Source organism: Carassius gibelio, chromosome A4 (genome assembly GCF_023724105.1).
Source record: "Carassius gibelio isolate Cgi1373 ecotype wild population from Czech Republic chromosome A4, carGib1.2-hapl.c, whole genome shotgun sequence".
Taxonomy (NCBI): domain Eukaryota; kingdom Metazoa; phylum Chordata; class Actinopteri; order Cypriniformes; family Cyprinidae; genus Carassius; species Carassius gibelio.
The window spans coordinates 23,907,489-23,922,912 of NC_068374.1; the positions used below are offsets into that span (position 1 = coordinate 23,907,489).

Here is a 15,424-nt window from a genome sequence, read left to right on the forward strand (position 1 = left end):
AACGAAAACTATAACACTTTTCTGTTATAGCTGATGGTCTTATGTGTCCACCTGCAGTGAAAGAGCAGTCTTTGGAGGAATTTTGGCCACCAGGCCCTGTTCCTTGCGCTTCTTAAATTTCCTGAAGTATTCCTGAATCAGGAATGTGGCATAGAACTTCCCCACTGTTACTTCGTCATCTGTTGGGGAAGGAAACACACACACACACACATTATTTTTACTTTTATTTAACAGTTATGCATTAAACTGAAAAAGTGACAGTACATTGTTAGAAAAGAATCCTAAAAAAAGTATCAGTTTTTCACACACGCACACAAAAATATATATATTAAAAAACACAACTCTTTTAAACATCGATAATAATAATAAGAAGAAATGTTTCTTAAACAAACCAAAAAATCTGCATATTAGAATGATTTCTAAAGAATCATGGAGTACAGCCTGGGGAAAATTTAGCTTTGCAATAATCACAGGAATAAATTCCATTTTAAGATATTTAAATTCAGTTAATATTTCACAGTTTTTACTGCACATTTGACCAAATAAATGCAGTCTTTGTGAGAACTAGAGGCTTCGTTCAAAGAAAAATCTTATCGACCCCTAACTTTTGATTGTAATGCTTGACCTTTGACCTTTTGCCACCACTCACCTCCAGCAGGCGGAACGACTTGATCCAGCAGCTTCATGCTGGTCCTCTTCCAGATCTTCTTCACGATGGCCCTGAGTTCCTCATTTGCTTGCTCCAGATTACCTGACACAAACACAAACAAAAAGTGACTTTTCTGTGCATGTATATTGGCATGTGAATAGATTTTATTGCAGGCTTATGAACTTGCTTATGACATATTCACACCTTCTGTTTTGATGCGTAGAGCCGTTCGTACTAGAGCAAAGAGAGTTGCATTGAACATCACCGTCCCGTCACTATTGAGAGGCATGTTCATGGACACAAGCCGCTGCAGATGTACAGATTAAGTCAGTCAAGTAATGTGTATAACGCACTACAGAATTAGCACATTTTAGAATTTGTGTTTGTACCTTGCACGCCACTCGATGTGGACAAAGCTTTCCAAACCCAAGGGGAGGCTGAATCCTGCGAAGTAACGTCACCACATCCAGGTGCTTTATCCGTCCCCTGCAACCACATAACACTCAGATCTCAGTTTCAGTCGCTACAAATAAAAACTCTAGAATTATTAATAATAAGATCTAGAAACTTCAACTGGGAAAGAGCAGATGTGAGAGGGCAAAACAGGAAGTGACTGACTTGGCCTCAGGATCGTATTCTGCCCATATCCTCTTAAACTCATCCAGGTGATGCGGCCCCAATATCGACCAATCACGTGTCAAATAGTCAAAGTTGTCCATGATGACGGCCACAAAGAGGTTAATGATCTGCGGGAGAGGAAGGAACGGAATCATCTTGTGCTAAGAGACCCCTGAATCACACCCGCTGCTTCTGTTATTATGGATACGGTAAACATTGTACAGAGGGGGTAAAGGACGCCATGCTGGTGGAGATGATTTCACAGCTGATTTACAGTAACACAGTTGCTTACTGGGAAGGGATATCGATGTCAACTCACCAGGAAGGCGCAAAGCATATAAAAGCTAACAAAGTAGATGATGGCAAAGTGGCTGCCACACTCATCACTGTTGTGGTAGACCTCTGACCCCTTCTCACACGGGCGTTTCGGGGAACAGGCCAGCATGATTTCCTGCCATGCCTCCCCTGTTGCACACCTACAGAAATACACAAGCTCAATGTGAGAGAGAGAGACATTAAACGAGTGAAAGCGAGAGAAAGAGAGAGAGGGAAACTGACCTGAAGAGCAGCAGAACAGCCTGAGGAAACGTCTGAAAGTTGTTGTTTCGGTTGATCTGGCTGTTGTCCCTCAGGGCAATCTTACCAAACATCTGTGGGGTGACAAAAACATTATCCGTCATGAATCGCTCAACACCGACGTGTCCAAGTACGAGCACAGGAGCCATAGCAGACGTGGAGACATTTCCTTGGGGAGGCTGTGGAGAGAGTGTGAAGCAAAAGACGCTGGGACTGACCTGCATCCCAATGACGGCGTAGATGAAGAACAGCATTACGATCAGCAAAGCAACGTAGGGAAGCGCCTGGAAACAAACCAAAGGAGATGGAGAAGGATTAAATACACAGAGTGAACACAAAATGCAGGAATATAAACATTTCATTTCAACAGCCCCTTTTAGCTCCTTTCGACTCTCAACCCGAATTACGTATAGTCAAATAACAAGTGTGTCTCAGTGGTAGAGCATTGTGTTTGCAGTGCAAAAGGTTGTGGGTTTGATTCCCATGGAACACGTTAGGTAAAAAATGTTAGCCTGAATGCACTGTACGTCACTTTGGATAAAAGTGTCTGCTAAATGCATAAATGTAATTTAAATATATGATGAAATTCAATGCATGCATTATTTTTTTTAAACAACACCCAGTTTGCAGTTGGTTTTCGAAAGTCTAAGCAAGGGAGAAAATACAGTAAAACTGTAATATTGTGAAATATTACTGCACTTTAAAATACATTTATTACATATTAAAGTGTAATTAATTATTGAAGCTTAATATTCAGCAGGCATTACTCCTTCAGAAATCATTCTAATATTCTCATTTGGAGCTCAAGAAACTCTTCAGATTATTATCAATGCTGAAAACCCTTAATACTTTTGTAGAAACAGTCATGCATTTTTAGGATTCTTTAGATGAATATAAAATAAAATTAATTGCATTTATTTAATTGACCCCAATGTTTTTACTGATCCCAAACTTTGGTACATTTTATAATTTTATTTCATATAAACAGGATAATAAAGTGGCAGGACATTAGATTGTTTGCTGATGTTCATAGCTCACAAAGTCTGACTTTGACTTGGGCATAAAGTCTGGACCACAGTGCAAACTTCTCTGTACAGTTGCACAAGAAAGGGCTGTCTAATTTCATTCTCCTCACCTGAAAGGATTTAATGAAGGTCCAGAGCAGCGTCCGAATGCCCTCGCCCCGAGACAGGAGCTTCACCAGCCTCATCACACGGAACAGCCGAAAGAATGTGATCGAGATCCTGGCGTTATCTTCAGTGTTTTGGAGGCCCTTTTTCAGCATGACAAACACACACATATGCGTGTTCATGGAGAGGCACACACATATATACACCCAACCATTTGTACACCACCATATTCAAGGTGACACACACACACACACAATCAAGTTAATATGTCTACAACAGCATGTTAAACACCACCAGTAGCAAACTACAGAGACACAAAGGATGTCTGGTGGCTTTATGAAACAATGACAATATTCCAAATGGATGCAAAGCATTTATAGATGTCTACCACAATACACAACACTTCTGAAGTAACAATCTAATCATATATACTTTATAAATTGCCCTATAGAACTAACCTGCCATCGAAGCATATGCCACTATTTCATGAGTGATATTAGCATCTGTGTATGCGTCACATTCACAGACACTAAACCACAAATGTTTACAGATGGTATGCTTTGGTAAATTATAATTATAACATTAAAGTCCTAACTATGACAAAAAGCCGAAATTATGAGATAGTAAGTCAATTAGGACAAGTTGAAAAGACAAAAAGTCAGAATTACGAGATAAGTTAATTAGGAAACAAGTCAACATTGACAAAGTCTATGATGTCTATAATTGACTAATGTCTACAAAGTTAATGACTCTAAGACCATAATTATGACTTATCTCATAACTGACTTAGTACATCATTTTTGACTTTTTAATTCATATCTTAGTATGTCATAACTTTTATAAGTTCATAAATCTTTTTCTCATACTGACTCCCTATCTCATAATTTTGTCAAAATTATGATTTATCAAAGCATTATTTTTTTCTTATGTTGCAGAAATGGGCTTATCCATTTGTTAGTGCTTCTTTAAAATCGGATATTTTACTTCCCTTATATAATCTAAACATATACACAAAGTTGCGACTTTCTGTTTCAAAGGTGCACTCAGTAGTTTTCTCCCCTCATTAAAAAGTTTCTACAAAAAGAATTGTATTGTGTTGTAATGAATTTAAAAAAGTGCTTAAAATCATCACTTATTTACAATGAATTCAGCAGTCATATCAGTCACCCAAACGCAGTTTTGTTTTACACAGAGGGTCACTTCATGGAAGCCGCCATTTTAAGATCACATGACTAACCAAATACTATTGGTTTTATCTTGGCAAGACCCCTATTATCTGAAAGTTCTGCTTGTGGAATAAATTCAGCGAATTGAGCATTTCTAGAATTTCAATTTTTTTTTCTTTGGTAAGGCACTGCATCCACACCACTAGGTGTCAGTGTAAGCACAACAGGAAAAAAATGACTCAGTGCACCTTTAAATATCTAACACCTACATCTACACACACATGCCCTTGAAAAACACATCACAAAAACCAAGCAAAACTGAGAATTAGCTTCATGCATGTGGACATTGCACAGGAAATCGTATTTTCACAATCCCCAGCTGATTTCAGAGCTCTGCAACGTCAGTGGTGAACTATCACACCAGAGCTGACCAGCAGAGGCAGACACTGGACTACACACAGAGAGAGCGATGACCATGTGACTACAGCGCACCAATGAAAGGCATCGCAGCCTAGGGGAGGGGAGAGGTCGAGGCGATGGACACACTACCAGCATATATACATGTGCCTGCCCAATGCCACAGTGATGAGAGGGAACACGTGCGTTCATGCCAAAGTCATATGGTGAATAACAGGCGTCGATGGACAGGTCGACAAGGTGAAGGGGGTGGAATGAGAGGTGGGGTTTTGGTTACCGTTGGTCCGTACCATTGGTCTTACCACAGAGGAGGGGGGAGAGGAGGAGGGGTCAGCTGGCTTTAAAGAAAGGCAGACAGATGAAAGCTATAGCAGCGCCAACCACCCACTGTACACCTGTGTGTGTTTGTGTGGGAATACGTGTGGTAAAGTGTCCGTAAGTGTGTTTTGAGGTACACTGGGTCTTTTGCAGGGGAGACGCCTCATAGCATGTCTGTCTTTCTGCCAGCTGAGGGCGCTACAGCACATGGTCTGTTTGGGGAGGAGCCATATGCTGTTCTGCAGCCGCAGACTGGAGGATGAGTTGGTGACACACGCAGACACATGCGACATCTCTCATGAGCCGAGTCGAGAATCTCTCAGCAGGTCTATTACGGTGTGTGTGTTGCAGTGAGTGAGTGTATGTGTGACTGTATGTAGGTGTGTGTTGAATTTCTACATGCAGAGAGACTGATTTCTAAATCCTCTGCAGTGCCACGATAGACTAAAATGTCTTTATGTTTCATGCTTTTAGAGGCGATGACAACAGGATGGATTAAATTATTCCTTTGAGGTAGAACTGCAGAGGATTTGGCAACCCCAACCATGCATGTAGCACACACATTACAGAACTGGGTCAACGGTATAACTCGTTCCAAATGTGCATCTGTGAGACAGTTACCATGATAAAATCTCCACACAGAGCCTCTTTCAAAGGGCCGCTCCATATCACAGATATTATCTCACATTGCACAAATATAGAGATTTGGCGCACACTGGTAAACGCTGCCCCCTGGAGGTTACAATCATGTCCAATGGTTGGCTGACACTAAGCGAGAACCTCAGTTGTTAGGAGAGTCTCATGAAAATAAAGGTCTGGGTTATATTTCACCTGAACTCAAACTTAAAAGTAAGAAATTGATTCACATTATTGCACTGTTACAAATGTGCTTGATTGTCATGAAAATAATATATATTTTTGACAATTAAGCACACATAAGCCCACTTCCTCTAATAATTAGTAGCCTACTGCAATTAAAAATATATATCCTACAAATAAATAAAATAAATTATTAACTGTTATTATTATTAACAACAACAATAATAATAATAATAGCTATTATATTATATTATATTATAATATATAAATGAGAGTTTATTTTAGGAGTATTAAGATTTATTGGATTGTAGGCTTTAAATGTGCTTAATTGTCATAAATTTTTATGACAATTAAGCAAATTTAAACTAACTTCCCTACCTATAAGTAGGGAAGTTATAAACTATAAACTACTGTTTAAAAAAATAAAAAAAATAAAAAATAATGCTTTAAAATGTATTCTTAATAAACAATTTAATACTTAATGTACAAATATAAATCATGTATGTATTTCATGTAAATCATTGTTTTGCCAAGATTATTTTTTATATTACAATATTACGTGTGCTGATTTTCTTAAGACTTTTTTTTTCATACAAAACTATTTCATGAGATCACCCTGTTAATCAATATAGAAGTTATTTGAATACATCATATTAATAACTGGCTTAGCCAGTTAAGTTCAGTGGTTATGGTCCGATCAGATCTAATGAAACAGGGAGCAGGCCTACCAAGAATAATGTGCGGGTGTAAGAAAGAAAGAGAGAAGAGAGAGGAAAAACACTGAAAAAAGGGAGGAAAATGCAGAACAGAGAGACAAAGAAGAAGAGGCATTCATAGAGAAAGATGCAATGTGGCATCGTCAGCAAGACAGAGCTGGCAAACACTCCCATCTCTCCACCCCCCGCTTCTGTCCAATCAGACACTGCGAATCAGAGAGCGCCTCCGACAGGCAGGGAGGACAAAGCACTGAGAGGAGCAGAGCGGCCTCAGGGGGAGGAGGGGTGACATTAACGCTTTTCTAAGGGAGAACAGAGTCGTCCGGTTTCACTCTAATCTCCTTGTAGCACTGAGAGGAGGGACTGGCTATCAGCACGGATTCATCAGTTTCATTTTAGATCACTAATCAGATTAATTAACAGGTTAATGAAGCATGAGAAAAAAGTGCTCAGAGTTTTCTCAAAGGAAAGAAAAGGAGGGGGGAAAATGAATCCAAAACAATGCCGGGTCAAAGGTCATGCCTCAAATCAGATGCTGGATGAAGAGAAAACTCCAACCAAATCAAACCCAGTCAGTGCTGAAATGGATGTGTATAGCAAAACAGGGGGTATATCTCCAGCACAACTGCTGTCAATCATAAATAACCTTAACACATTTTGATCAGAGAGCCCAAATCTTAAACTCCTTGTTGTTGTTAAAAATTAAAACTTACATAGAGCTGTAGTCTTGTATTTAAACTTTTTCTAATAAAGAGTAATAAATAAAACTGAAAATCTAAAAGCACCAGTTTGGGGCAGTAAGGGTTTTTTCTTTCTCTCTTTCTTTCTTTCTTTCTTTCTTTCTTTCTTTCTTTCTTTCTTTTCTTTCTTTCTTTCTTTTCTTTCTTTCTTTCTTGCTTTCTCCAGAAAAATATTAAGCAACACAACTGTTTCCAACATTGATTTAAAACATTTTTTTTTACTTGACCAGCATATTCAAAGAAAAGAAATTCAGCAAAACAAAACGGCAGACTTCTTGTTGTGTTTAGGACTTTGCTCCAAGATACTTTTTTGTAGGTACTGGGACATTACATGAATGTACTGAATTTTGCACAAGTACCTGAAATGTAGCCGGAAAGGCAATTTTATCGGTTGCGCTATCAAGACATTTTTCTACGCCCAATTCTGAAACCAGGACTGATGCTTGGGCAAAGTTTCATAAGATTTCTAGCCTGTTTAGGCCCTCAAAATGTGATTCATTTTGGAGAAGAAGAAGAAGAAGAACTCGGACCATTGGTGCTCGATATTCAAATAGAAAACAGTCATTTTATATTGTAAAATTATTAGTAGTAGTAGAAGTAGATATATTATTATATATTGGGGTGCCTCAGGGCTCAGTTCTAGGACCACTTCTCTTCTCTGTCTACATGGCATTATTAGGTTCTGTCATTCAGAAACATGGCTTTTCATACCACAATAGACAAAAGTAGCTCACAGCTCAGCTTGACATTTCTTGCTGGATGAAGGACCATCACCTTCAACTCAACCTTGCCAAGACAGAACTTCTTGTGGTTCCAGCAAACCCAATGTTTCATCACAATTTCACCATCCAGTTAGGCACATCAGCCATAAATCCTTCAAAAACAGTCAGAAACCTTGGGGTTATGATAGATGGTCAGCTGACTTTCTTAGACCACATTGCTAAAACTGCCCAGTCCTGCAGATAATGCTTTATTTACCATCAAGAAGATCAGGCCCTTTCTTTTGGAACATGTTTCACAACTGCTTGTTCAAGCTGTTGTTCTGTCCAGGCTGGGCTATTGCAATGCCCTCTTGGTAGGTCTTTCAGCCAGTTCTATTAAACCTGTACAATTTATTCAGAATGCGGCAGCAATTAAAATTTAAATGAGCCAAAAAGAATACACGTCACACCTCTGTTTATCAATTTGCACTGGCTACCAATAGCTATACGCATAAAATTCAAGGCATTGATGTTTGCCTAAAAAAAACACCACTCTGCACCCCTTTCCCTAAATTCATTACTTCACACTTATGTGCCCTCTAGAAGTTTGCGTTTTTCAATTGAAAGTCACTTTATTGTGCCATCTCAAAAAAGCACAAAATCACTTTCACAAGGGTTAAAAAAAAAGAGATTACTGACCCTAAACTTTTGAATAGTACTTTTGAGTAGTACCTGTACATCAAAACATAGTGGCTAAGTGGCAAATTCATGCCAGCCATATATTACCTAAAGATCTAAAAATGAATCTAAAGATGCATTTTCATAGCATGCATAATGTGCACAGATGTGCTACTTTGACAAATCCAACCTTTTACAACATTAATAAAAATTTGGATTGAAGTGAGGATTTCCGGATAAACCCAGCAAATCTAGCTGATATGTAACAAGTTTAAAGAAATATTTTGACCTCATTATGTGCTATTGCCGTTTACAAACAAGTCCATACCAGATCAAATTGGTCGACTATTTAAATAAAGCTGAAGAAAAAAGAATATTATACTATCAAAGTGGATACAAAACCTTGAAATGAGCATCAATATGAAATACAAGTTTCTTCAGATGAAAATCTGGGCTCTTCTTTCAAAATGAGTTTGAAGGTTTATGAATTGATTCAACAGTAAAGAAACATTAAATGAATTACAGGGCACATTGGTAAGATTGTCCATCCATCTCAATGTAACAATTTCCAAAACAGTTTAACAGTCTATATTGATTGTGAAGCTGGAACATATCACCCTGAGCACTATACAAGGACATTCATGCCTATGTGTGCGGGTGGAGGGATAAAGCAACTCATCTTTGTTAGTGTGGGAGGGTTAGTGGGGTGCAGGCAGGCAGATTGAGAGAGAGAGATTACTTACGTTAACCTCTGTGATGGCTATATCAACAACACTACCCACTACAATAAGGGCATCAAACGTGTTCCATGCATCAACAAAATAATGCTGGACGGAAAACAACGAAACAACAGATAAAAAAGAAATGAAAAAAAAGAAAAGGAGAGAGGAGAAAATAAGGAAGAAAACAGTTACACATGAACAACTCACAACTCACAGAAGACATGAAGAGAAATCATAAAATCAAATGACGGGTGTGAGGAAATCAAAACGAAATCAGAGAATCCCATGATGAACCGGGACCTGTCATGCTCCACAGCAACGGTTAAACATCCATCAAAACCACCCTGAAAAGAACGGCCAGGGGTCCCGGGTTAGTTCAGGTGGGATTGTTAGTTACAGCAAAACAACATACATCGCGGCCTGGAGGATGAAAAGAAGCGTTCCCTCTCTATCTCTTTCACGGGGGGTCTACCGAAAAACTCTCCTGTACGAACACTTTTGTCCTGCACGTGTGCCCTAAATTAACCTCTCACCGCCACAGGGTCGACCTGCCACTGCAGCCATCTTGCTGTCAGAACAGGAAATGAAGAATTGGAGAAGACAGCAGGAGCAGAGAATGGCAGGAAGCACAGAGGGAATGAAAGACAGCAGAGATGGACAGGAGAGCAAAAGAGAGAAAAGGGAGTTGGGAAGAGAGAGAGGTGGCGATGTACTTACGTTGATCTCACTCAGAATGACGTCTATAATGCTGCCAATTACGATGAGGAAGTCAAAAACATTCCAGGGGTCACTAAAGTAACCCTACACAGGACGAGGGGAAGGTGGGGGTGAGGGGTGAGAGAGGGCAGTTAGAGAGGCAGAATTGACCATCACTAGCGCTGCCGTACCCATGATGCATGAGCACAGTCAACCCACAACGTTAGCCAATCAGCATTCAGCACAACAAAATCAGCCCATCTATAGACTTTCAGGAAACTACTGATTAAATAAGTCCATTTCCTCAAGAAAAACGCTCTTTGATTTGTGCTGATGCTCTCGTTTAAAAGGAAAAGATCGTTTTCAGGGCTCTATGGGAAGTCGCTTCACCCTGCGAGTAATTCTGAGCGGATGGCATCTCTACTGACACCATCTTTACAATATCTGATTTGTGCTTAATAGGGCAGGAAAACCTTTAATGGACTGGAAATGGCTGCCAAGTTATGCGAGAAATAATACTCTTTAAACACTGATGAATTACGTCTTAAGGCAGGCGATGAAACTCATTTCTAGAGAAGAGCGAGAGAGAGACTTTCATTTTAGGTTACATTCATTTCAGTTCTCATCTGGGGCAAAACTAGCGACTGTAGTAAAACATTTAACCATAAGACATATAGGTTAAATAAGTGAGATTTCTGAAGAGTGTTATGCACTGTAAACTGTGCATTTGATGACAAACAAAAAATGAAGCCGAAACCATTTAGCCTGGAGGACAGCTGTGAAAACTGGTTGTTGAACAGCACATGGCAAAAAAACAACAAGAACAGAAAAAACACTGCAAAGTTCTGTATAATAAATGCTTGGTAAGATAGGGACATCAACTTTAAGAATAGCTTACAATCATCTCAAATCTGATCTTTTTTTTTTAAATAATAAAATACAATTTCATTTGAAAGACTTAATCTTTAGAAGTTCCTGTATACATAAGTCTAATAATAAATCTAGTTTCACTGTTTAATGGAACGCTTTGGCATGAAAATCAGCTTTTCTCACATAATACTGTGCATTAAAACATGCAGGGCGTACCCTGGGTTTGAAGGCGATGAGTTTGAGGATCATTTCCACAGTGAATAGGCCCGTGAACAACATATTGAGGATATTCATGGCTTTGCTGAACGACTGAGATTGGCCATGATGCTGCAAGCACACAATCAAACAGATTTTATATATATATATTTTTTTTAATATTCGGTTTGTGTATTTGACTATATGCATTAGTTCAGTTACTGAGAATACGGACCTGCATGGCCAGGCAGATGGTGTTGAGAAGAATGAGGGTGAACATCAGGTACTCAAAGTAGGTGGAGTTCACCACGTACCACACCTTGTACTGATACGGGTTCTTGGGGATGTACCTGCGCAGGGGACGGGCCTTCAGGGCATATTCCACACACTGACGCTGTACACACACAGAAATGTATGGAGATATAATCAGAGTTACAATTTCAAACAATCTCTGTGTTCCTGTAGAGATACTGTCTCCAGTCTACCTGGTTTTTATCCAGCTCACAGTTTTTGTACTCTTGCTCTCCCTGCTCCTGAAATGTCACTATGACGAAACCTACGAATATGTTCATCATGAAGAAGGCGATGATGATGATGTAGATGATGAAGAATATAGAGATGATCACACGGTAGTTGTAGATTGGGCCAACATCCTCTGTATGGGAGTCAATGGCTCTGTAGAGGAGCCTGTGGGAGAACAGAAAGCTTCTTGTCAATGTTTTGAATCCCTTGTGTGTGAAGTAGTAGTATGTGTTCGCAAGTTTGAGTGTGTTTGTGTATCGCACCCTGGCCAACCCTCAAAAGTGGACACGGCAAACAGAGCCATCATGCCCTGCAGGACATCATCAAAGTTGAATTCACTGTTCTCCCATAAACGATGCGCTTTCTCTGGCTTCCCAACATTCCCATCTTTGTATAATATATAGGACCCTCTATAATACACACACACAGTGCACACATATACACATGAATGAGCTGTTTTTACTGTTAATGCTACTGTACACTTTGTGCCCAAAGAAAGAGGGCTGTTACCTGCATTCGGACTGTGTCTGTTTAGAGGAGTCTGAGCAGAAGAAGAATTTGCCCTAGAAAACAAACATCAGAACAAGACTAAAATTCCATTCATTTTCTCTATAGATAACTAGATTTTCAGCAATAATGTATAAACCTTTCACCGTTTTGCTCTTTTACAGAAGTACGTGTTGTGAGAAAGCACAAATTACCTTGAAAAGTTGAACTCCAATACAGGCAAACATGAACTGCAGCAAAGTGGTGACGATGACGATGTTCCCGATGGTACGGATGGCTACAAACACACACTGGACCACATGCTGGGGATGCAAACAAAGCTCTCAGTTCAAATAAATGCTCAGACCATCCATCACACGATATGGATAGTGTAGGTTGGAGTCATCTGAACAGTTTTTGTGATTATCTTTTGGTAAAAGAGAGAGACTCACTTTGAGGCCCTTGGCTCTGTTGATTGCTCTCAGGGGCCTCAACACCCTCAGCACTCTGAGAATCTTCACTACATTAATGGCACTTGACCTGCGAATCACAGTAAAGTTCATTACTGATCATGTGACCAACACACAACACTATACAGAGAATTAGATGCCCCCGGACAGCAGAAGAGGTAAACGCATTTCACCATTCAACTCTGTTAAAGGAACACTCCACTTTTTTTTTAAAAAACAAGCTCATTTTCCAACTTCCCTAGAGTAAAACGGTTAAATTTGACCATTTTCGAATTCATTCAGCCGATCTCTCCAGGTCTGGTGGTAGCACTTTTAGCTAAGCTTAGCATAGATAATTGAATCTGATAAGACCGTTAGCCTGAAAATAGTCCCCAACAACTATTGCTACAACTACACAAACTAGCTGGGGACTATTTTCAGGTGCTGCATAATATCATTGCACCAGTGGTATGCCAGCATGGCAGCAAGTTCCTTGATTATTACACCGGAATGAGAGTATAGTTCCTAGCCATTTCGGCCTAGAAAATCTCAACTTTTCATTTTCGGTCGATCTTAATACATGATGTAACTTCAGAAGAGTCAAGATTTAATTAGGAAAAATATAGAAACTCTTTGGTCATTTTTGAGAGAGATGCTAACGATCTAATCAGATTCAATGATCTATGCTAAGCTACCGCCAGACCTGGAGATTGGCTGAATGGATTTGAAAACAGTACAACTCAACTGTTTAACTCTACGGGAGTTGGAAAATGAGCATATTTACGAAAAAAATTAATAAATAAAAATACACTGGCACCAAAGACTAAATGAATAAAAAATATTAAAAAGACATTTGTTTTATTATAAAATTTAGAATATATATACACAATACATACAGACAGCATCTTGATTATTATTTATATACTTTTATAGTACATATTGATATTTTAAACTAACTTTCATTTTTATATTTTCATTTTTTTTTATTCAAGTTTAAGTCATTTTGTTATGTGCTTAATAAAACAATTGATTAAAATTATTTTAAAATGCAAGAAATCTTTTTTTTTTTTCATTTTCATACTTCAACATACTTTTTACATTTATTGCAGTTAGTTGCCAAGGCAATGTTTTTCCATCTAATATTTATCATTTTATTTATTTCAGTTTCATTTCAATTACCAAAAATATTTGGAATAGTTTTGAATAGTTTCAGTTTTAGCTAACGGTAACAACCCTGAATTGGCCAGACACAAATCACATTTGATTGGACATTGGTATTAAAAAGCGTTACACTGAATATGTTATTCGTGACATGAGAAGCAGTTGTCCGGGTTAGTTTGTCAGTTAGTTTGGAAAAAGGTACTTACTGAACTCCAGAGGAGATCAGAGACACACTGACCACCACCAGATCCAAAATATTAAAATAATTCCGACAAAATGAACCCTTATGTAGGAATGCTCCATACGCTGTCATCTGAGAGGAAGAGCGGACAGATGGAGAGAGTCAGTGAGGAATTAGATGAGTATGGAAGAAACACAGAGAAGTAAGCTAGGACACTTTTACCTTTAAAATGTATATTTACCTTCAGTATGATCTCTATGGTGAAGATTCCTGTAAACACATAATCTGCATAGCCTAGAATCTAGCAGAGAAAGAGAGAGAGAGGCGCTCATATCAGAGCCTTATAACAGCAGTGCTACAAATGTGATGTACATGTCAGTGTGTGTTTGTGTGTACCTGATTCCTGAATGAGTCATTATTCACTGGGTCCTCCGCTGCCAGTGAAATACTGCTCAGCAGTATAAAGAACAGGATTAAATTGGTGAAGATGTTATGGTTTACAATTTTATGACACAAAACCCTGAACCTACAGAAGAGAGAGAGAGAGAGCAGGAAAACATAGGTTTTTTAGAGACATTTTTGGATTTGGATTTTGAATACATACTAAGTAACATAACCCACTGATGTGAAAATCGATATATGTGGTTTTCATACTTGTTATTGGGGCTGAAAATAAAGAAAGCTCTGGCTTCTGGCATGGGGACAGCTTTCTCCTTCAGCTGAATGTCGGAAAGTGGACGTGGACGAGGACCTACTGGCATCTCTGGCTCCTCATCGTCCTCCTCTCCTGCTGAAAAGAACCAACAAGAAAGACTTTTCGGAAAGAATTCCACTAACTGCATCAGACACGTCAGTTCCGCACACGTCTTTGTATTACTGTAAAAAAAAAACGGGAAGATGACATGGACCAGGAAATGTGTTGAACTTGGGGGAAATCAACAAGAGTAAAGAGAAAGGCGTCTTTGCTCATCTGAAAAACAGTCCACATAGAGTGTTCCCAGAGCTGAATAAAACAGGCCTGGGCTCCTTCAGATTTTTTTTTTTTTTAAGAAAAACGTATTATTATTTTTTAAGCACTTTCACACCTGGGAAATCGTTCACAGGATATGGATTCTTCTCCTCATTCTCCTCCCCTGTGTACTCATCTATGTTGATCTAAAATCAGAAAGCAAACCATTTTAAAATATTTTCAGCATATTTATTATGAAGCATTAATAATATCAGTATAATTGTAAATATTTATAATGTTTTGACCCCACAAATTACTGTAAAATATTTAAAAAGAATAATTCAGTAGAATAGTTGGCATCTGTACATCTGTGTAATTCAGTCTGTCGTCTGTATGTAACTTTTTTAATTACATACAATAAACAATAACACTAGTGTATTTTATCATGTTATTGTTGCCACTATCACCAGGCTGTGCGCACTATATTCCTATTAATCTGTGTTTCACTGTGGTCTCTTGCTAGTGACCTTGGTGGCAGTCTCTCCATCAGAAGTGATGGATTTGAGTTCAATCTTTTCCTCTTTCTTTTCATCCTCCAGAGGTGGTTTCTCAGAGTTCTGGCGCTTCTCTGGACTGGCCGTCCTGTAAGACAGAAACTGCATCAT

At 38.8% G+C, this 15,424-nt stretch overlaps 1 protein-coding gene across 2 annotated transcripts in view; it reads right to left on the reverse strand.

Annotated features, from left to right (window-relative positions):
- Positions 1-15,424, reverse strand: part of LOC127973732 (voltage-dependent L-type calcium channel subunit alpha-1C) — a 124,499-nt gene that overhangs the window by 12,793 nt on the left and 96,282 nt on the right. Inside the window, exons 17-40 of one of the 2 annotated variants that reach the window (XM_052577392.1) lie at positions 15,287-15,401; positions 14,896-14,965; positions 14,465-14,597; positions 14,207-14,336; positions 14,052-14,111; positions 13,836-13,942; positions 12,472-12,559; positions 12,235-12,342; positions 12,044-12,096; positions 11,797-11,943; positions 11,497-11,698; positions 11,247-11,405; positions 11,033-11,143; positions 9,968-10,051; positions 9,272-9,355; positions 2,979-3,116; positions 2,062-2,127; positions 1,826-1,917; positions 1,587-1,743; positions 1,268-1,395; positions 1,039-1,135; positions 854-956; positions 650-751; positions 52-179 (exon numbers count right to left, since the gene is read on the reverse strand). In XM_052577392.1, the coding sequence (XP_052433352.1) occupies positions 52-179; positions 650-751; positions 854-956; positions 1,039-1,135; positions 1,268-1,395; positions 1,587-1,743; positions 1,826-1,917; positions 2,062-2,127; positions 2,979-3,116; positions 9,272-9,355; positions 9,968-10,051; positions 11,033-11,143; positions 11,247-11,405; positions 11,497-11,698; positions 11,797-11,943; positions 12,044-12,096; positions 12,235-12,342; positions 12,472-12,559; positions 13,836-13,942; positions 14,052-14,111; positions 14,207-14,336; positions 14,465-14,597; positions 14,896-14,965; positions 15,287-15,401 (2,662 nt within the window). Of the gene's footprint in view, positions 1-51; positions 180-649; positions 752-853; positions 957-1,038; positions 1,136-1,267; positions 1,396-1,586; positions 1,744-1,825; positions 1,918-2,061; positions 2,128-2,978; positions 3,117-4,846; positions 4,895-9,271; positions 9,356-9,967; positions 10,052-11,032; positions 11,144-11,246; positions 11,406-11,496; positions 11,699-11,796; positions 11,944-12,043; positions 12,097-12,234; positions 12,343-12,471; positions 12,560-13,835; positions 13,943-14,051; positions 14,112-14,206; positions 14,337-14,464; positions 14,598-14,895; positions 14,966-15,286; positions 15,402-15,424 lie in introns of both variants that reach the window. The other variant, XM_052577391.1, reaches the window with a different exon arrangement.